Source organism: Xenopus tropicalis, chromosome 6 (genome assembly GCF_000004195.4).
Source record: "Xenopus tropicalis strain Nigerian chromosome 6, UCB_Xtro_10.0, whole genome shotgun sequence".
NCBI classification, from domain to species: Eukaryota; Metazoa; Chordata; class Amphibia; order Anura; family Pipidae; genus Xenopus; species Xenopus tropicalis.
Window position 1 is genome coordinate 105,856,541 of NC_030682.2, and position 23,737 is coordinate 105,880,277.

At 38.3% G+C, this 23,737-nt stretch overlaps 2 protein-coding genes across 6 annotated transcripts in view; one reads left to right on the forward strand and one right to left on the reverse strand.

The window, feature by feature from the left end:
* The window catches only part of lama1 (laminin subunit alpha 1), a 98,429-nt gene extending 89,344 nt beyond the window's left edge, over positions 1–9,085 (forward strand). For both annotated transcript variants that reach the window (XM_004915237.4, XM_002938053.5), the window contains exons 57-63: positions 463–578; positions 753–942; positions 1,881–2,039; positions 5,870–6,023; positions 6,453–6,586; positions 7,666–7,888; positions 8,397–9,085. In XM_004915237.4, coding sequence (XP_004915294.2) covers positions 463–578; positions 753–942; positions 1,881–2,039; positions 5,870–6,023; positions 6,453–6,586; positions 7,666–7,888; positions 8,397–8,557 — 1,137 coding nt within the window. In that variant the 3' untranslated portion in view covers positions 8,558–9,085. The remainder of the gene's footprint in view (positions 1–462; positions 579–752; positions 943–1,880; positions 2,040–5,869; positions 6,024–6,452; positions 6,587–7,665; positions 7,889–8,396) is intronic.
* Positions 9,086–14,354: 5,269 nt separating this feature from the next.
* The window catches only part of arhgap28 (Rho GTPase activating protein 28), a 114,083-nt gene continuing 104,700 nt past the window's right edge, over positions 14,355–23,737 (reverse strand). For all 4 annotated transcript variants that reach the window (XM_031903842.1, XM_002938054.5, XM_031903841.1 and 1 more), the window contains exons 13-15: positions 21,506–21,633; positions 21,044–21,108; positions 14,355–18,567 (exon numbers count right to left, since the gene is read on the reverse strand). In XM_031903842.1, the coding sequence (XP_031759702.1) occupies positions 18,476–18,567; positions 21,044–21,108; positions 21,506–21,633 (285 nt within the window). In that variant the 3' untranslated portion in view covers positions 14,355–18,475. The remainder of the gene's footprint in view (positions 18,568–21,043; positions 21,109–21,505; positions 21,634–23,737) is intronic.

Genomic DNA, 23,737 nt, shown 5'->3' on the forward strand with positions numbered 1-23,737 from the left:
TTTCAACTTGTAATTATATTAATACATTTAACTGTTTATACTTAAATATCTATGTGTTACTCCTCCATCCTCTTGTTCATCTGGCTTACAACATCATTTTAATAAGTCATGTTTCCAGTTCCCTGAATTGTAATGTCACATACAGCAAGACCACATGGGTGCCTAAATGATAACAGCAGCATAAATTAGGTCTGCTGACAGTCCATGAAATTACTGGATTACTGGGGGCCTATGAGAGTACATAAAGGTTAAATTGGGCCAGTTTAGTCAAAATTACCCAAACAGACTGACTCTATCTACCTGCATATGACCAGGTCATTCCATGGCATTTCCTACTCACCCACCCATCTTCTCACTCATCAGTTGCACCCGAATCATGCCCTTTGTGTTTAATCAAAGAGACTATTGTCAGCTGTAATAAGTGCAGTGCTTACATGTAGAATAAATCTTTTCTTACTTAAGCCTGTACAGTGCACTGATGAGATGCTGCCAGATCACGTGCCTGACGCGCATCAGTTTGGACTTACAACTGGAAGCCACATTGTGCTGCCTTTTAACCAATCTACAGTCAGAAGAAAGTAAGTATTTCCAGACACATATTACAGAACATATTATAGTTTTTTTTGTTTTTGTTTTTTTTAGCAGTTGCCTATAAAGTACCTAGAGCCAATCACATGGTAGTAATGATTTGCCTGTGCTTCAAGAGTGACCTATAAATACCAATTCATTATTAACTGCTTTTTTTCTATTAGGTTGTCAGTTCAAATGACTCTAAGAACATTTGCCACCAGTGGCCTCATTTACTATATGGCTCACCAAAATCAGGTTGACTATGCTGCACTTCAGCTTGTTGAAGGAAAGCTCTTTTTCCTATTGGATACGGGAAAAGGTCGTACTGTAACCTCTCATTCAGCTGACATCAGTGATGGGAAATGGCACACGGTATTTATAATCTTATTTTTCAGTTACATTTTGTATCATGTAATAGTGTTGAAATGAATTCTTTACTTGTTCACTTATTTATAGTTTTAAGACTGGTGTGGAATCAACTGCTTAGTAAAATACTACAGTAGTTATGGCAATAGCCTTAGTCATTGCTTTTCTATCAAAATGCTGCAGAAGTGAGAGAGGGTACAAACATGATAAATGTCAGTTAACCATACAAAAAATATGCTCTGGGGCAGTGGCAATATATATACTACATTTAGATAGAATAGTGATGTCTATAGTAGATACTAAAGCTGCACCTCTGAACTACTGTACTACAAGATTCCTGTATGACATGTATTTAGCTTCTGTTAAAATGCAATGAAATGTTCTGTTTTCCTGCTGAATAGTACAGGAGATTACCTAAGGTGATAGATTTATGTAACCCTTACATACTGGCAAATAGAGTGGGCTCTGTTCCTTTGCTGTTCTGTGTTTGATTGGCTGCATCTAAATGTTGTCCACATTCATTCCCCTCTAAAAACATCAATGTCATTGAATGGCTTATTGTAAAAGCTGGTAAATTATTGACTTATATTAAAAGTGTCATAGCTGCTTGGAGAGAGCGATCCGTTTTCTATTCAATGTGTAGTTTTAGGAGGAGGAAAGAAGAATTTTTCCTTGCTATTTTTTCCTTGACAGATTACAGTTTCTGATGAGTAATAAGCCCCATCAGCCTGGGGAGTGGGGAGTAACAGCATTTGCAATAAATGTCTTCATTTCACTTCCACATACAAAATAATATTTATATAAATTATGAGGCAACCTTGCAGTTTAGCATTTGTGACTCTGTTAGGATTTTCCATTGTACACACAGCTACATGCAGTACAGAATTAGCAGTATGTCGGCTGTGGAAATGAGTTATGTGTAAGAGTTGCTCTTCTCATTACAGGTGACAACTGAGTACATTAAAAGAAAAGGCACCATTACTGTTGATGGACAAGAATCTGTATCAGCCAGCGCCCCAGGGGACAGTAGCACTCTAGATGTGGAAGGGAAGCTGTATCTTGGTGGGCTGCCATTGGATTACACAGCCAAGAACCTAGGAAATGTAAGTAGCTTCTAAATCCTGATCTGTGAATCATAGAGACAGTGATTAGGGTAGAGCAGAATAGACATTTCTGTAGGTAAAAGTTAAACTCATTAACAGTTATTCTGTTGTGCCACATTGTGCAATTCTCATGATCATGTTTCTGCTCTGCTCGCCCACATAAACTCACATGCACTTTTCCTTGCATATCGTAATACCCGCAAAGTAACTCATTGACTGACCTACACCACCACTGCAGTTCATAACCTTTTTAATGCCGTTCTCTTGTTGGTCATAAACTGCCCATGTGAGCAGAACTGGGATAACCAGAATAGATTACTTTGCTTATGACACATCAGGGGTACTCTTGGATTTGTCATATACTGTCCCTTAGATGTCCTTTTCTAATACTGCAGCTACATAAATTAATGTGATTTAAAAAAAACAGCCCACATTTCACATAATATATTTTATGATTTTCTTCTAATTTTTCATGTATTAAAGATAAAACACACTTTAATATTGACTAATGTTATTAATTTCTATTGTGGACAGTTAATGGAAGCATCTTTAATCTTTCAGTACTGGGGTACCTTTCATTTCCTCTCAACTAACCTTAAAGCAGTATAAAAAAAATACACTGAGGATTTAATTGTCTCTTTTTATGCCTTCAGACATAACCCCAGCAGTTGTGTCCAATAGCAGTTATAATAAGATAACACTAACATATTCTGTATACAACAAAATTAAATCAAAGACCAATTACATATATTATATAGTTATACTATATTTAGATATACATATAACGTACTTAGATAATTAGTAAACATGTGCACTTTAAAGGGGTGGTTCACCTTTACAGTAACTTTTAGAATGTCCTATTCCTAGCAACATTTTTAATTGGTCCTTATTGTTTATGGTTTTAAAATTATTTCCATTTCTGTATCTTAACAGCTTTCAAATGAGGGGTCACTGACCCTAACAGCCAAAAACCAAATGTATTATTATTGTTATTTGTTTTACTTATCTTCCTATTCAGTCCCTCTCCTATTCATATTCCAGTTTCTCATTTAAACCACTGTCTGGTTGCTAAGGTAAATAAGACCACAGCAACCATATAGCTGTTAAAATTCCAAACTGGAGAGATGCTAAATAACTGAAAAACCACAACAAATAAAAAATGACTACCAATTGCAAATTGTCTCACAGTATCATTGTCTACATCAAACTAAAAGTTAATTTGAAGGTGAACAACCCCTTTAATATATAAACCAGCGAGAAACTCAAAATTTAAAAAAAACCTCATAATGATTTGGCAGGCTTTGCAGATCCTACTGGGAAGCTATAAGGTAATATCACACTGTCCCTGTAGATATGCTGCTCCCTGTCTAACCCAAAACTGGAATAAAATGGTTTTCCATGCCTGTGTTTAAGCAATAAGTTCTTCTAGTCAGTCACGGTGAGTTGTGTTCTCACTCAGCTGACCACAAAGTAGATGATTTCCCTGTAATCATGTGTAGCATTGCTCATAAGCTCTAATAAAGTTCCTGTTTGTCTGGTGAATAAATCTGCTACTTTTTAAAGGCATTTTGTATGCCACAAATTGTCACTAAGATGTTGCAACATGCTTTTTTGCAAACTCAGTCTTGTCATTTCCACTTCATGCCTGTACAGTGGGTAAATCAGAAAGCAGGTAAATCAGTAACTCATTAACTTAAATCCATTTAATTTGTTCTTCTATTAAAAGAAAGGCTGGTGGAAAGGCTTCAGTTTCTCAGAATAGGCCATGCTGCCTTGAACTGGTCAAACAGGAATAGTTAGCATAGAGTGGTATCTTTATGATTTACCGTTACAATGTCCTGCAAGGTTTTACCGGGAGTACATGAGGCATTTCATTAAAGAAAATGTTTGTCTGGATGGTGGAAAGACTTCAGAATCTCAAATAGACCATGTTGCTTTTAACTGGGAACAGTTAGGTGTAGACTGATAACTTGATGATCTACCATTAGTGTTCTGCAAGCTCCTTCTAACAGGGTACTGGTTCATTTGCGGTTTTAACTGCTTTTTTAACATATTATATATTTTCAGCCTAACTTGCTGCGTTACCCACATGCTTAGGCTGATCATTAATGGCTTGAATGTTGAATGGTTCATTTGTGCAGTATGGAGAGTCTCCAGGTCTCTTCTGCTATCAGTCGTGTGTGGGGGTATTATAGAGCAATAATATCCCTATGTTCTCCTGAGAATGGCATGTGTATCTTGCTAACATCTTCAGGCAGGATTGCCAAAGATTCCCCTTTTATACATGTGTGGCAGCATCTCCCTGATCATCGAGTAGTCAGGCGCCCCCATGAATATTAGTAACTGCCACAAATTACCTTCTTCACTTATATGGAAGCATTAAGGCTAAATACCTTCATTTAGGTCATGGAATGTCAAGGTCCAGTTTGTGAAGTGGGTAGAATGGGACTGAACCCTAATGTTTAAAGGAGACATATTGGATAAATGGAAAAAAACCCTAATTTTGTAGGCAATTATGAATAATATATGGTGCTGGTTTCACATTGGTCTAAAATTGAATACAGTCTGTAAAAATGGCCCCTTTATTTGAGCTCCCTATAGATCTTATCTGGTCTATGTCCGTGTTTCAAATGAAGGGTGGGCGTGTCCTAACGGCCTCTGCCAGAAACACAGCAGGAGGGGGATAGCCAATCACAGCCGTTACACAAGCAAAGACAGGTTTCAGTTCCCTATTAGGTCAGTCTAGCTGCTGATTGTTTCCTATCCTCCAGTGCTGAGTACTGAGTGCCGCCAGCCTCCCTGCACATCCAGAAAATTTAGCCAGTAGGAAGTGGAACGGATGGGCGGGACTAGTGGGGTTTTGGTGGAATTTCTCTATAAATCAGTCCGAAACACAACTTTTTAAGCACAGTCCTTCTATATTTAGAGGAGTATAATTCACATTCTTCATTTTTATATGATATGTCTCCTTTAAGTATTCTTTTGCAGTGAGTTGAATGATTACATTGATCACTTGTTAATTTAGTATTATGCAAGCAAAATTTAGGTATATTTAAATAACATTAGGGGTCTCTGAACCTCTTGCTGATTTGTAGCTCTAGTGGTTAGACTGCCCCCACCCCAACATTTCAGCTGAGGTGCCTGGCAGCTCACTTTACAGGAAGATAGCAGCCCGCAGTGTGTAGGGTTCAGGTTTTTTGTTTTGTTTAATAATACCGTATATACTCGAGTATAAGCCGATCCGAATATAAGCCGAGGTACCTAATTTTACCTAAGAAAACTGGTAAAACTTATTGACTCGAGTATAAGCCTAGGGTGGGAAATGCAGCAGCTACTGCTAAATTTCAATAATCAAAATAAATACCAATAAAATTACATTAAATGAGGCATCAGTGGGGGCATATGTTTCTAAATATTTTTTACAAAGAAAAACAGTAAACTAGCTCTGTAAGTGGAGAAGAAGGTCAACAAAAACAATATGGTATCAACAATGATGCCGTAAGACACAGAGTTAAAATCCTTCAAAACTATGGTTTATATAGAATATAAAGTGCAATGTATAGTGCAGAATGGGACAGGTGAGAACGTAAGATGAAGATGAATTTGGGAGCGGGCCAGGGCACTGGAGGGTCTGGTTGCAGATGGCCTAATTTGAACACAAATAACAGAAGGTGCTAGTCTGGAGGGACCCATGGCACCCGACTCGAGTATAAGCCGAGGGTGACTTTTTCAGCACATTTTGGGTGCTGAAAAACTAGGCTTATACGCGAGTATATACAGTACTTATTATATGTTGTTTTTAACATTTTTATGTTTCACTTTTCATTCAGGTCACTCATAGTATCCCAGCATGCATCAGCAACATTATGATAAACAGCAAAAAGCTCCAGAAAGATAATGCCATCTCCATCCATGCTGTGAAGAAATGCTACGCACTAGCACAAAAGGGAACACACTTTGAAGGGACTGGCTATGCAGCACTAGGTAATTCATTCAAATCATTGGTTTGTTTTGCTGCACACACTTGGGCCCTATTATCTCCAAACTATTAGTATGAGGGCCTAAAGCACAGATTAAAAAAATGCCTGGAATTGTACCCTGCTGGCTGCTGCCCCCATTCCTGCCATCAATTAGGTTAGGAAATATGCAGTGGGCAAAGAGATCTAGCCGGGATCTGCTGCATGATGCAAGCGTGGGGGTCAGCAGGCAAAAGTCTGACTCTAAATGGGAGCTGAGAAATATGTGGTACCCTGAATATTGTGTTCCATGGATGAGAAGAAACAGGGACAGGGGACAATGCAGTGCATTGTAAAAAATGTAAACAATTCTATGTGTTTTGATTCAAAAGATGATTTTTTTCATACAATCATTGCAGAAATATTATTTTTGAAATATCAAAATCTTTTTTAACAGTTAAGGAAGGTTACAAGGTGCGATCGGATGTGAACATCAGCTTGGAGTTCCGCACTACTGCTATGAATGGCGTCCTTCTCGGGATTAGCAGCGCTAAAGTTGACGCCATTGGTTTGGAGATTGTAAATGGAAAGGTATGTTCTTTGGTATCCTTTAATTATTCTCCACCACAGCAATAAACTGAACTTTGTTCATGTATATATTTACCTATAGTTTACTGATCCATGTGTTTGTCTCCATCCATTTATTCACGATTCGTGATTCTTTGTGTCACATGATAGCTAAATCAGTAACCCTTGTTGTTGTTGTTCAGCGCTCTATTGGTAAGGGCAGTGGGGGGGGGGGGGGGGGAGTGAAGGCAAGTGGACCCCTTAAAATGAAAAGCCTTGTTTTAGGGGTTGTTTACTTTTCCCTGGGGTGCAAGTGCTAGATCACTATGGTGCAGCTCACCCCTTAGCACTCAACTAACAAGCATTTGTGAGAATGCTGCATGCTCCTAGCACTGCATTAAAAAAATCCTACATGAGGAGCAGAATGAGGTTTGAATGACTTGCAATCTAGGCGCCTGGAGGAAGGGATGCCTACACCCCCACTGCACTTACCAGTACAGCACTGACACAGTTAGCATTGTATTGGGGGGGGGGGGGGGTAGCCACAGGTGTCCAAATGAGACTGCAGAGACCAGCAGCAATTCAAACATATCAGAAGGCAGTTTGTGTTTGTCCCTGTGGAGGGAGGAGAAGAGACTTAATCAAATTATTATTCACAGTTAAACCCTCTGTGTAATAAACTCCTTATTTAAAACACTGAGACACAGGCAACTGTGGGAAGGGAGAGGCTTCTCTATACAGAGCTCAAACTCAGGAAAATATATAGAGTTTATTATCTGAAAGGAGAAAGAAAGGTGCAATTACTGGGTCACCACCCAAATATAAGGCACCCCCAGCATTATGATAACGTACCTGATGCCCTGGGCCTATGCTCCTGTTAGCATGAAACTGCACTACTTCGGGGTACTTCTGAGTGAGCACCACTTCCCAGTGATTTCATCTTTCCTTTAATTTCAACAAACTCTTTTTTTTAACCCAACTTAGCTATGTAACTGTGTGCACTGGGGTTTGTTTAGAGGGTCTTTTTTCTTAACTTTGTAATTATGTAACATTCTGCAACCATTTAACTAACCCAGGGACCTGTATGTTTTCTGTCTTAACAGGTTTTCTTTCACGTCAATAATGGTGCTGGCAGAATAACAGCTGTTTACACTCCTCAAAACACCAGCCCCTTGTGTGATGGGAAATGGCATAAAATCCAGGCCAATAAAATAAAACATCAGATTGTCCTCACTGTTGATGGGACCTCGGTTCAGGCAGAAAGCCCCAATGTACAGTCTACCTCTGCAGACACCAACAATCCAGTTTATGTTGGGGGGTACCCAGGTAAGAATTATTTACCGTAATTAGAACATTAAAACCATAATTCAGAAATAAACAACAAATGAACATGGAGGCTAACTGCAGAATGTTTTAGAACTAAGGATGCACCAAATCCACCAGTTTGGGAACCGGCTGATCCCGAATCCTTCATGAAAGATTCAGCATAATACTGGACCCAATTCTAATTTGTATATATAAATTAAGTTGAGGATGGGTTAAAGAGAAACGCTTAGGATAAAAAATGTCCAACTTCTGTGTTTATGTGACAAAGTCACATGACTTTAAGGATTCAGTTTGGCCAGGAGCATGGATTCGGCCAAATGTGAATCCTGCTGAAAGGGCAAATCTTGGCTGAATCCCGAACCGAATCCTGAATTCGGTGCATCACTAATTAGAACCCAACAGCGTATCCCATCATAGGGTTTCAGATGAACTGTCCCATTATCGACTGCTTCTGGAATTTCTTAAACGACACAATAACATAAATCTGTTTCTTCCTCTTGTTCTGCAGCCGACGTAAAGCAAAACTGCCTGACCAGCCAGACTTCATTCCGCGGCTGCATACGGAACCTGAAGCTTGTGAAGGGCACACAGATAGAGGCAAATGACTTCAGCAGAGCCTTTGAGTTGCGCGGTGTCATCCCTCATTCCTGCCCTGGGACAGAGCCATGAACACAAGATATATCACCTCATTTATACATAAAAGGAGCATATTCATCAAACGCACGTCATTTTCTCACATGAGATAATCTATATTCATACTCTGTTATTTAAGGAAACAGACTAATCACACAGAGCGTTACTTTAGACACTTAGATGTATTACCCACACAATAACAGAGCATGAAGCTGTTTTATCTCGTGACACAATATAACCCTTTAGAGAAGCATACCCTTTATTGTCTAATGCAAAGAAACATTCCAGAACATCGCCATTCCACGTACAGGTACATCTCAGGAAAAGGAATATTTAGACAAACGATTCTGCAATTACGTTTGCCATAAAGGACAGGTACAACCGAATACCTCCGCTAGGATATTACTATAGCATTACATTGGGTATTTTATTTATATGTTTATTCCTTGTTTACTGCTGGATTCTGCTGAATACTTGACAGTGTTTTGATTCAAAATGTTCAGTGTTAACTGTTTTAAAGGTGACAAATCCGAATCCAATTCAATAAAAAAATCTTTGATTTATTTTACGGCATAAGATGGTTATTACTGGGTGTTAGAGGACAAATATACACATACTAGGAAAAAAAAAGAGGATTTTGACGTCCCTTGGCAGTGCCGGCAGACAGGAGGAGGAGCTGGACAAGCTTTCTCACCTTGAATGTTGCTCGTGCTTGTGTTCTCACTACAGCTGGGCTACCAGTCCCTGGGATCGGATTAGATTTACAAATGCAAGAAAATGAATAAAACTGAGAGTTTTGCTTCAAGCCACCTCATTTTAAGGACAGAACTTCTCAGGCACATTATTAAAATGTTCTATGCCTGTGTCCTACCTCAGGGATATTGTAATGATGATCTATGACCTCAGCATGGATTCCAATGTCAAATCCCATTTAATAGAGAAGCATGAAGGAAGTCCCTACAGACCCTACCCTAGCCAGCAAGAAGAGCTAGGGAAGGGTTTATATAAGTAATCAGCAAGCAAGAGGCTATGACCTAAAAGCAGGGGAAATATCTACTGGGCCAGGTAATTAGATTATATACGTTTGTTATTACTTTAGATTGATAGAAATGAAGAGAATTAACCAAGGAATCTGTGCATATTGTATAAACTAATAAAGATATCAGGTCACATCCACAAGTGCAGTGCGCAAAGTGCAATTGCCATGTTTATTGCCCACAATGCAGCATTTTTTTTCTCCAGAGTTTTTTCATTTTGACACATACTTTTTATGAAAGTGGTTTTATGTGCAACTGACTGCAGGGAATAGTGAGTATAATACTTGTGAGGAATGGGTGATCAGTTCCAAAGCCTATGCTGTGTATTTAACATGTATTGTTCAAAGCAGTCAGTTGGGGTTAATGTTGGACTCTTGATAGCTAGTTATAGATAGCTAGTTATAGGTTTGCACTTTCAGTATGGTGTTTCTTTATCCAAAAAGAGATGTTTTACATTCACGATGAGATTTGAGGGATTAACCCATATTCTGTGTCATAAGCAAAATTAACTACAGTGTATTTCCTTTGCAGCACCTTAGGAAATGCAACTCAGTATAATCATGCTTGGGGCTGATGTATTAATTATGGTTATTGTATGACTGACTGCTTTCGATCCATAACCATTGTTAGGAATTAACACAATGATCAATATGTAATTCATCTCATGAAATTGCTATGGATCAATCAAATGAATCAATCTTCCTTGAAAGCATAATGGTGCTTCCAGCAAAGTGGATTCAGTTAATGTGGATACTGTACCAATATTCATCCTGGAAAACATTTTTTTTTCAAATTAACATTGCCTGTGGCCTACTAAGATATTCAATACAACACACCAGTTGTTTGGTTTGAAATCCTTTTAATGCTCAGACAACATTATATCTCGATTTTGATCTAATTGGCCAGTTTTTTATCTTTGCTATTACATCCCCTCCAAGTTGCTTGGTGTGTTTTCACCTCGTTCTGCACAACTCTGTCCTATACTGTTACTAATAATTATTTTATTTGCTGTGTGTAGTTCCTAGTGAGCCCCTAGCATGGGTCACAACTCAGCACCAAGGGCACCCAGGCTAGCTTTTAGGCATCACTTACTGCTCACTATTGTTGGTCATTAAAGAATTCTAATAAGCAGCCTAGGTGCTTGTTCCACCAGCAAAAACTAAGGGCTATGTCTATTTGTAAAGACTACCTGTTCAACGATATATATTCAAGGATATTTGAAGTTCCTTTTTTATTTTACTAATTATAAACTGCTGCTGTTTGTTTAACTATTTCACTAAATGTTCTCCTAGAACTAAGGGCAAAAAAAGCATGACCTGGTCAGGCACAGGGAAAATTTAACTTCACTTCAAGCCCATACGGTTACAAACATATAGTACATGGTATAGAGATCTAGATATCATCAAAGGTATCATTTGACCTGAAAGAAATGAATTTGTCACCTTAAAAGTAAACAAAATGAAAAAATTCTAAATATGTTACTTGGTGGCCAATCCACACTCACCCACATATCCATCTACCATCCCAGGTAGGTAGCACAATGTGGTTTCAGTAAATTCCTGGGCAACCATTGTTGAGGGGCAGGGGATGGTTGCTGGGAAACCATAGATTGTGGCAAGTGGAGAAAAGAATAATATGACATAGAGGGAGCCAGGACCACCATTCAGCTGGGGATATACCAGTTGCAGTGTGGTTTGCAATTCTTTAATAAAAGGAGCTATACAAACAGTGCTGTGTTGCCTGATACAAGGAAACTAGAATAACTGGGGCACAGTGGGGGAAGTTAGAAGGTTATTATAATGTTTACATGTAGGAGCAGTTGCAAGTTTTTGATACAGTATATACCTCATTATATAGAGTAAGTCTTTTATATCACCTTTGCCAAAAGATCTAAAGCCTGCTTGCATATAAATTGGTTGTGGGCACATCAAACCTAATTTGGATCCTAGGAACGCGCCTCTCTGTTGAACGACAGTTTGCTCTTGCTATGGCGAGGCGATTAAGAAGCAGTCAGAACAACCTCCATGGTTTCAAAGCTGACTGAAAAACACACAAAAAAAGTCTGCAAATTATTTCTTTCATCAAACTTCAAAATACCTCCCGCATTTATGAACTGCAAAAAGAATGTCCTTTAGATACCGACGATAGACTTTCTCCTATATAAAACGACATCAATAATAAGGATCTAGAGGGAACCATCTTTTAATCACTGATTTCGGTTTGACTTATTGCTGAATCCAATGAAAATTATTTTTTCATATGAAAATATTTTAGACAGCTTCATAAGTCAACCAAGAGCTTGCAAATACCCCCCCAAACTCTGTCACCAAGGTAGGTGCATCTGACTTGTTATCTACAGCGTGCCCCTACAGCTATTACTGAACTATATCAACATCCTCAAAGTTATGTTGTGACATCATTATGTTGTGACATCACCCCTGTATAAAGATATGTATATATCATATATGACAAAACAAACACTTAACATCTGAAGTCAGTCACAGAGGAGCATGTCCCTTGCATCAAGGGCTCCATTCATAAAGCACCAAAGTATAAACACCTACTGCTGGGACCTGCTTTGCCAGTTTCCCTTGATAGTGGAATCGCATTTTATAAATATTTAAAACTTTTCAAGCAGTCTTTGTAACTGGTAACGTGCTTTATATAGGGGACTAGGGCTGAGCCAATGGCTGTGTTTCAATACATTTACATTTTATCTGCCTGGATTGGAGTATATACAATATACATATGGTTTGCTTCCCTATGCTGTAGGCTCAGGACATGGCACCCAGGCCCTCTTTATACTGGTGAGTTTAAGGCACAGTTTTTCCACGGATACATTTGAAAAACCTTTTTATTCAACATTAGATACACACATTTTAATTATTTGGTCTGTGTCTTTTCAACATGAATAGTATTTTATGGAGAAAAAACATGCTAAAATATCTTAAGTAGTGATAGGCGAAATGTTTCGCCAGGCATGGATTTGCGGCGAATTTCCGCGTTTCACCACTGGCGGATTGTTTTGCGAAATGGATGAAAAAATTGTCGCCGGCGTCAAAAGAGAATAGTCGCGGGCGTCAAAAGAATAGCCGCGTGACGAAATAATAGCCGCGGGTGACAAAATAATAGCCACGCGACAAAATAATAGCCGCAGGCGACAAAATAATAGCCGCAGGCGACAAAATAATAGTCGCGGGCTACAATTTTTTTTGCCGCATGACATTTTTCTCTGTTTCACGAATTTTTCACCGTTTCGCGAATCTTTTGAATGATTCGCGAATTTTTCGGCAAAACGAAACGGAACAGATTCACTCATCACTAATCTTAAGGGTACAGACCTATAGCCTTCACTTTTTATGTTATAAAGGCAAATATCTGTATACATTAAAATCAGACTATTTGTGATCCTCAACAATTGCCTCATTTAGCTACACTATAGTGAGTGCTAAGACTGGGTCTGTCCTGTTAAAGCCAAGGCAAGTCATGCAACAGCACATAATAACACAGGTCCTAAGGTCAGCAACTCTTCAGGCACCATGGCACCAGTTATATGGAGTCTAATTGCTAATGTCTAAAGTGTGTATCAATGTGTTGGCAACAGAAAACGGAAGCAGAAATGAAGAGTTCTTACTTGTACCAAACACAGATACATGGAAGAAAACTGAACTGAACACAGATAGATACTGTAGAAAGATAGATGATAGCAATATAAGGATACAAAACAAAGAAGTTTACATTAAAATAACCTGTAGGATGTAGATAGATGATGATAGATAGATAGATAGATAGATAGATAGATAGATAGATAGATAGATGATAGATAGATAGATAGATAGATAGATAGATAGATAGATAGATAGATAGATAGATAGATAGATACCTGTAGATAGATGATAGATAGATGATAGATAGATAGATAGATAGATAGATAGATAGATGATAGATAGATGATAGATAGTTAATAGATAGATAGATAGATAGATAGATAGATAGATAGATAGATAGATAGATAGATGATAGATAGATAGATAGATACCTGTAGATAGATGATAGATAGATAGATAAATAGATGATAGATGGATAGATGATAGCAATATAAGGAAACTACACAATGGGGAAGTTAAAATAACCTGTATGGTGTAGGCATCAGAATTTTAAGACTGTTTGCAGTTGGTCTTAGGTCTTCACTTTTAGGCTGTCCATGGCTGCTGGGGATTTATTACCTTAGTAAGCAGGGAACAGTTTTGAAATCATATCTTTAGCTTTGACATTTCATAAAAAGGAAAGTAACCCAACAGTTCGGCAGCTACATGACCCTGTTAATTATTTTAAAAACAATTAAAAAATAAAGAAGAATACTGTCTGCTTATGAGATAAAGCACTATGGCAGCTTCCTTGCAAATTAATAAACGTAATTACACAGAGAAAGAAAGTAGAAGTAAACTATTCAAATATGTTTTACTGGGAATTGTCAAAAGATAAAATAGAACTTAACCACATTGAGAAATACATATTCCTTTAGGATTGTGCAGGCTTAGAAAGCAGTATTACTGTTATCATTATTTTGGACTTGCTGGCTGCAGGGAAAATAAAATTCAACTTTAGTCAAACTATTTTGTAAAGAAACTGCAAACTGAAGCATTTTCCCATGGATTTTCCTGCCACGCAGAAATATATTAGGTAGTGATTAAACGCTGGAGGAATCTGCAATGTAAATATTCCTGCTTGTGTGAGCAAATAGCACCTTATCATGTATGAATGTCAGCAAAGAAGAGAAAGAGCCAGACACACACTTCCTTTCCAATATTGTAATTCCAGGAGGTACACAATCGCATACAAAATAATAAAATACAAAAAAGTTCCAATGAATATTTTTAAAAAGTAACAAGTCCCACATCACCAGAGGTATTCGCCGCTGAACTAGCAGTTCCCAGTATCTGAAGGCAGTCTCTTGCCATAGGCACAATGCTGATCTGGCATCTGGGATACTATAGTTTCAAAAACATTTTCTTCTTCTGTAGGAGAGTGTTTTGTAGCATTGTCTTCATATATTGGCAGGAAGAGTTAAATATGTCCCTATAATACACAAGAACCATGAATACCCTGTAAAATATATCCTTATAAACAGTGCTTGTTGATGTCATCAGTTATTGGTGCATAGTGATGTCATTTCTGTGAAACTTGTGTATTATAGTAAATAATGTACCCTATGTTGTAAAATATAAGGATATTGGTCAACTTGGAGTTCCATGAGCTGTATGAAAACCTTCAGCCTTTACATGGTTATAGAACTCATAATATCCTTATATTTTATAAAAGCGGGTACATTATTCGCTATATAAGTCAAAAAGGCATATATAACCTGTAAAACAGATCATTCTAAATGATGCTTTGTGATGTCAGCAGCTATAACAGGAGCTTAGTGATGTCATCTGTGTCACATGATCTTTCTGCCTGGTAAAAAACCCTCTTCCTCTAAAGTATAAGGAGCTCCATGATTGGTATAAAAACACTCAGGCTGCAACCTTCTGCCTTTATACACTTAGTGGTTTTATTTACTATAATCACTACTTAGTGGTCAATTTCTTTACGTCACTCATTGAAACTTGATATGATGAGAAATGGTGTACACCTGTTCTAAAATATGAGGGTTTTATAAGCCACAAGGTGTTCCACAGCCAGTTAAGAAATACATACTCTGCTGCACCTTGATACAGGTATGGGATCTGTTATCCAGAACGGTTTTACAGATATTCCTTAAGGCTACAAAAACATTTAACCATATACCCCAGAAAATGTAAAAAATACACATTTAGCCAAGATGATAAAACTGTTAATTTGTAATTTGTTTGACTGCTTTGAGCAGATCAATGGGGTGTTAGTGCTCAGTGCAATTCAGCTGCAACATTGAGCAGTAACACTCACAGAAATTGGTCATTGTTACAGGAATAAGGATTTGGACCATTGTTATCCTGGCAGGAATGATTTCTTCCTGTAAAATTCATTCAAAATGATGGGTACAGTTAGTTACTTATTAGTAAACATGGCTGATCAATAATAAATAAGTCTCGTAAACACTGTAAAATTGTTGGAATTGTATGGATTTGTTTTGCCATCACTATGAATTTATACAGGGCTAGATATCATTGTTCACACAAGCACTTTCTCCATATTACACAGAAAAAGCAAATCAGTCCAAACCAGTATTTTAGAGTTTTTTGGGGTACCAGGTTTCTGGATGATCAATTTCATACCTATATGGTCAGGGAACTCTGGTGACTTTTCATACTCCTATGTTTTACAACCGAAGGTACATTATTCCTCTCCCTATACATTCATCTAGAACACTGGCAGTTGTACACAATTTTGTATACAGTTACCCAGCCCAATGAGCTTCTCACCTTAGAAGCTTACAGTCAGTTTTTCAGTGCCAGAGGCAGCAAGATTAAGTGGTTTGCCCAAGACAACAGAGTAACACAGTATAAATGTTCATCTAATCATGTTAATCATTTTTAGCCCAAAAGCCAACTCAGTACCAAATAGAGATCACAAGCAAATCGTGAAATGATTATGTAGCTTGCGAGTAGGGATATTAGATTTTTCATTTTGCAAAGGCTTTTGGTTTTTAAACGTGTGCTACAAAGCACTCGGTTACAGAAGCAACATGCACTTTAGCTATCGTTTTCCTTTAAGGTTACACAGGTTTAAGATGCAGTTAGTTGCCCTTTTGCATTCTTTGTTGCATTGCATTTGTACTTGTCCACAGACTGTCCCTGCAGATATATTGTCCTATGTGCTTTTGATCTATGACTTTACTATGTCTATACTACAAAAATGGGTTTTGTCTTGGCCTTGGAGACATGTTGCATTCAAAGTAGCCACAAGTAAGGGTATCTGTAATTCAAATGACTATGAAAATAGTCGTCTGCACTAATTTCAAGCCTCTGTGCCGGGTAGTAATATTTCTCAGATGTCAGGTAAATATATTATAATGAGGAATTCTAGCATTTTATAACATGAAGGGACATTTATCAACCACACTGTTGACCTAAAACTCTGGGAATGAAATCCCAAAAGCCTTTCTGTACTAAGTAAAAGATTGTATAGGGAACTCATCTGATGTGTTTGCTGTGTGTGGGTCTATCTGTTCTACTTGACATAGACATGGTGGGGGCCACATTGGACTCTCTGTATAAAACAAATGAGTTTCTGGTGGATAAACTGGAAATTCGGCACATAATGCTATTAGAGATGGTTATTTGCAACTTTGCCTTGTGGAACAAAACCCCTTTGAGCGCTATCAGGGTTCCAGGTGCCACCAGAAAGGTTAGACCATAGGCCCACTCTCCAAACTATTTTTATTCCTCTCGAAACTCACCTTTTTAATTCTCGTCCCCACTTTTCTTTATATACTATCATCTACCCTTCATTCTATTTCTCTACTTTATTCTTGTACAGAAATGAGGAATGGGCATGATAAAGGGCTCACAAGGGCAAATGGCTTATTGAGAAGGAAAGCCCGCTGACAGCTAGGCCCAGCATGATTTTTCCTGGAACTCTGGTGAGCCAGTCCAACACTGCCCTTGAGTTTACTGATCTCAACCTTCTTTCTCGTTTTGAACCTTGCATGAAGAAAGCCAAAAAACAGGGCTTGACCTATTTTGCTGCTTCTAGTGATGGAAGCCTAAGAATTTCAGTGCAAGCTACAGATGCACTATTGTGGCCTGCACCACTGATGCATTCCCAGGACATGAGACCAAAAATGTTTTTGATGAAACCTCTAATGTTCTACCACAAATAGGCACCTTCTGTTTCTATCTGACCTCACAAGTCTGGTAAACCTACTTGTTTAAAAGACTATCCTGGCAGCCAATCTGGTTAAACATCCGTGAGCTGATCTGCTGGCACTCAGTCCTAATGTCCAGACAAGATCACTCTCTTGTGTTTCCAGTTTTCTGCTTATCTAAGCGCTAGCAATGGGCTCCCTTTTAATCTGTGGGCCACTACTTTAATGTGTTACTGGAATCCTCTTTAAAAGAGTAAAATAAATATTTTTCTGCACTTCTCTGTTACCTCAGGGGTATTTGCTGGTTAATAAATACCTACACGTATGAATTATCTGGAGTTAACAAGTCCATATAAAAATGTGCTTCTTGATATTGAGTCTTTGGTTTGTGCATAGATGTATTAATGAATGGAATCTGACTTATACATCTGTTCTGTAACATTAGCTCACACCCTGGCAAAGGGCAGGACTGGTGCAATATGGATGCCCGTCCTCTAAACATGAATACTGAAGTAAATTAAGGTTTGGTGAAGTACATGAGTGTAACTGGCAGAGCATAACATTAAAAATACATACATATATGTACACGTAGGTAAAAAAAAGTAACTGTACAAACATAGTGTTTCCTGTACAAACGAATGTACAAACGTCACATTCTCTTTATCGTCAGGTTTTGATGCTCACCAAGGCATTCACGTCACTGCACACATTCTTCATTAAAAATAGCAAAAATGACATTGTCTCCCACTCTTTGTTAGAGAGTTGCACCTCCCAGGTCCTGCAATAAGCGCCCAGAAGAGCCAACCCACCCATAAGTCAGCAATAATACTTGTAGAACCCTGTACATGGGGCTCTGCAAAAGGTTTCCAGCAAAATGGCGGTTTGCCATTAGTGTTTTTCTTCTTAGCAATATCTTGTTTATATTAAAAATAATTACTAGAAAAAAACTTTCTTCCAAAGTCATGTGTCTTTCTCGCCAGACCTAATATGTTCTTTCTGTAGTACCTATGTAATATTTCCCCATCTTCAGCTCAGTCCATGATTAAAGACCTTGGATGTAATAAATTCCCATAGATCACTTCAGTCCATCATTCTATAAAGTGCCAGTAGCCTGGGCATTCAGTAACTTCAGCTGGATTTTGGCTTTAGCATCCATTCTGCATGAGGATTAACGTGATACACATCCAAAATATAGGTGTCAGGATCAAGGCAATGTTCCCCTAAAAGAAATGATAGAGGTCAATGAACAGGACAAAACAGCATGATCTGGCTCTAGCATTTTGTAGACTATTGCTTTGGCCTGCAATGTCCCCCAAAGTTATACCTCAGCCCTCTTTGCCCATTAAAGGTGGCAACCCCAGTAAATTGCCATGTTTTTTTGTGTAACTGAATATTAAGGGAAATTTACATCAATATAGTACATGATGTCCCTTTATGTCATGCAGGGTGGCAATGAACCATAGAAAATTAGAACTTAAAAATGCAGTAAAGCTCTGCAGTGTTAACTAATTTTGACTGGGGAAACAGCAATCCTGCCAACCCCAACCCTGCCATAACCTACAAGGATAAGCTACCCTGCTAACCCCACATCATCATCTTATGAGATGGAACCAACCTGCGCTTCCTTTCTGTAAGACCCAGACAATTATGTTCTCCTGCTGCTCCGCACTGCCAACCCCTAGCCCCAGCTACCATAATATGTCATGCCAGGGGTGGCTGATTCATAACCCCATTGTGGCCCCTTCTGCCCACAGTTGCCCTACTTGCTCTATAGGCCTTCTTTTGTAATAAGTAATGAGTCAAATGTCATGGGTGCTACATGTATACCTGAAAGCTAGGTATATAGAAAGTGTATAGGATACTTCTTGGGAAGGGTCTTAGCAGAATTCTATCACTATTACATGGATTATAAACACAGGTAAAGCACTGCTTGCAATAAGAATGTTATTATATGGTTCAATAATAACATCGAGAAAATTTGCTAACATAATAAAATGCAGAGAGATAGAGGGGAAGAAAAACAGGGAGAGGATGTAACATTAACAGCAAAATTATGGAACAATTTATCATGTCTCATGTTCAGAGACAAACACTGGAAAATCTTTGTTCACTATGGAGCTTTGTTTGGTTGAGATCCAAAAGTCTGAATGCTGCTTTTATACAAACAGCACACACACACGCGCACACACACACATACACACATGCACACACATACACACATGCACACACATGCACACACACATGCACACACATACACACATACACACACACATGCACACACACATGCACACACATGCACACACACATGCACACACATACACACATGCACACACATACACACACACATGCACACACACATGCACACACACATGCACACACACGCACACACACACACATGCACACACATACACACATGCACACACGCATACACACATGCACACACACGCACATGCACACACATGCGCACACGCATACACACATGCACACACATGCACACACACATGCGCACACGCATACACACATGCACACACATGCACACACACATGCACACACGCATACACACATGCACACACACATGCACACACGCACATGCACACACATGCACACACACATGCACACACGCATACACACATGCACACACGCACACACACATGCACACACGCACACACAACACACACATGCACACACACATGCACACACAAATGCACACGCACACACACATGCACACACGCATACACACATGCACACACGCACACACAACACCCACATGCACACACACATACACACATGCACATACACACACACATGCACACGCAAATGCACACGCACACACACACACACATGCACACACGCATACACAAATGCACACACAAATGCACAGGCACACGCACACACATGCACACATGCACACAACACATACATACACACACACACACATACATACACAAGCAGAATAAAAGGGACACTGCATGACATGAAGTGAGTAAGGGCACATCGTACTGTAGCTTCGATTACCAGATCTAAGCTTTGGTCACTAAAAATTCCATAGCAACTCACAAAAGATAAACAAACAAACAATATAAATGTACACCTCTGGCATCAGTATCATCACAGCAACTGATATGAGCAATGACTGCCACGCAGTATTCTGCAATAAACCCAAGGCCTGAAGGCATAAGTCTTATTATCCTTTGGGTCACTGCAATAGGTGCAAATGTTACTACAGAGGTTTTGGTATCCCATAACAAAAGGCACAGTCATTTCTGATTCAGCTGAAAGAAAAACAGCACGGGGTCTGACTTTATTTCCCAGTGCTGATAACCTGGTGTTTTCAAGCAAAGTATTGTTTCCTTGGGCTGCCTGGCAATACAGGGAAAGAGTGAGGTAGATAATTAGATTACCAATGCACAGATAATGTTTTATATAGGTGTTAATTGTTAACGTTTTGTACGTTACAGAATGTCCTATTGGTTTTTATTTGTTATAGTTTTTGTCTTCCACTTCTTTTCAGCTTTCACATAGGGGTCACTGACCCTGGCTGGCAACAAACTATCACTCTGTGAAGCTACAATTTTCATTTAAAAGTGCCTCTGGTTTCACAAATTCTGTGTATTTGAACAAACAAAATAATGGACAATTTTAACAATCTAAGCACAAAATAATGTAAACATGAATATCATAGTATATCATACTTGCCTATGTTTCCTCCAATTTCATATAAGCTTTGGTTGTGTATTCTCACGTTGTCTGATGTTCCGTGGCTAATACAAGAAAACAAGCCAAAAATGAATACAGAAACCTACACAAAGCTCCAAAATATGGAGCTTTTAGTCCATTTTAAGCAAATAATTATTTTTGTTAATGATTTTCCTTTTCTCTGTAATAATGAACCACTACCTTGTACTTGATGGTAACTAAGCTGCATGACTCTATAATTGTGGCAAAACAATCCTATTGGGTTTATCTAATAATTAAATGATTATTAGCAGGCTTAAGGTGGTAATCCAAACTATGGAAAGATCTCCTATTACGAAAAGCCAAGGCCCCAAGCATTCCAGATAATTGATCTAATAGATCCTATACCTGTACTATGAATTTATTAATTTTATATGAATCTAGAAAAAAAACTAAAGAATATCTAAATTCAACTCTTTATACCTGTTTTCACAGTGAAATCGTGCCAGAATGTCTTTGGCTTTCGTGCGACTGTTCAGCTGGATTGCCATGGAAACCTTTGAGTGCAGCGGAGCATAAACTCTTATCACCCCTTCAGGTACGTCACAGTGCTGAAATACAAACCAAAAGCGGCTATCAGAGCCCATGGTGGCTCACATACCTCAGGAAATGTTCCATTTACTTGGGATTATCAAGGATAATGGAAAAAGGTACAGAAATATCAGTAGAAAAATAACTTTTAGCTGCTGGCAGACAAAAGACGGGAAGTGGTAGCTCTAGATATGCACATTATGTTAACAAACCTCAGAATATATAAGATATAGATATGGGTACGCACAGCACGACTTTAAATGAAATAATGGTGAATTGATTAAACAAAGCAAAAAACACAAAGATACTATTTTGAGATATTTATAACTTCATCACTGTAAGAAAGTTACTAGTCACACAAATATAAAAGCAATGTCTTCATTTCCTTAGTATTTACAAAATATGTGTAGATGAATAACCTCCAGGTTTCATTGCTAGAGGTGATAGCAATAAAGAGAGGCAAATTCCTTATATATAAAGCCCAAATGTGTCATTGTGCATTGTTACTGACATTCCCCTGATTGGTGGGGCTCTCCGGGTTATTAGGGCAATACCATTCTAGCAGTGATGCATTCATAAGGCAAAGTATAGATAACTTGCGCTACAGCAAAGAGACAGCATTCTTCTTGATGGACAGCAACAAAAAAAACAATGTAAATCAATCTTACAGTTTGACTTCATCTAACATTTTCAGTTAATTGGCATATATCCAATAAATCTCTGCACCCAGGTATTAAACACACTCACATCAACATTCCTATTTAACAAACAAGACTAATGCATTTACACTTAAGATGAGGAAGAAGATGCCCATATAGATCAATCCCTAGTTCCAGTAGAGCTTGCTGCCAAACCATGTGTTATTAATATAGTTATTATATAATGAAAATCCATTCCTTATACATGCCAAGGAATAAGAGGCAGCCACTTTTCCCCTAAATATCGCTTACATTCCTTCACTCATTTTCAGCTTTTTCCCACTCACCACTTTATACTTGTCACTCCTTGCTCAATGAGCATTGCTCCTAGTGGGTAAAAGATTTTTCACCCTGAACCCAACCCAGACTGAAGTTCTCTTCTACTGTATGAAATGACCCAGCTCCTCTCTATGTATATATATGGGTATGGTAAGCCATCACAGGGGAGGGGCCAGCACCGTTATAACAATGAATAAAGTGCTTCCAAACAAAGGCAGCACTGTATTCATGGAAACCTGTGGTCGTTAGGGAAATTGCAGACCACAGTACAAGTGTGCAATTCAGCAAAGTTCAGGTCAGGGTAAGTGTGGAAAAAACATGGCAGTTTGTGCCCTTTTTGCACTTTGCACCCTGCACTTGGTAAATAATCCCTAAAGTCTAGAGGAAAAGTACATTTAGGGGTATATCTGATAATATATTTAACACCATAAAATGGCATAAAAACTGGTGTAAAATAAATAGCTATATAACGCCCAGTTGTTTTCCTTATAAATTACCACCAAGCACAATCATGGAATAAATACACTGTTTATCCCTGACACAGAAGTACCAGCATGCCAGTGTCAGAGATTCTTCATTTACAGCATTAGCTAATTGGAAATCTATTTATCTAATTCAATATGTATTTATTAATATATAAATATTCTGAAAACATTGTGTCATTGGTATTTCTTTACTAGCATGGAATATGTGTAAGTGAATTTAATGAAAACATAAAACTGTGTAGATAATGGAAAATTCAATGATCTGTTCAGGAATATATCCAGGGAACTAAGACTGCATCTGGCCTGCACAGCATCATCACCTTCCAATTACAGGCTGACAGCAATGTCATTCCTCATGCTCTTCTGGACCTTGTTATATATTGTATAACAGTCAGTTCTTCTGTCATCAATTTATTCATTTAGATTTACTTCCAGACTCAGCCGTTTGTTAGCAATGATTGTCAGCAATTGGTATCTATATATGTGAATTATCTCGTGATACAGACTACATGTGTGGGGGAATGGAATAAGTGCCCTAAAGGATAAAATATGAGCATTTTTCTCCTTGTAAATGATTTATTACTTTTTTAAGTTGAAAATTTTCTGTGTTCAGTTACAAAGTGCAATGCAATATCTGTTGTATAAAGAATATGACTTTGTAA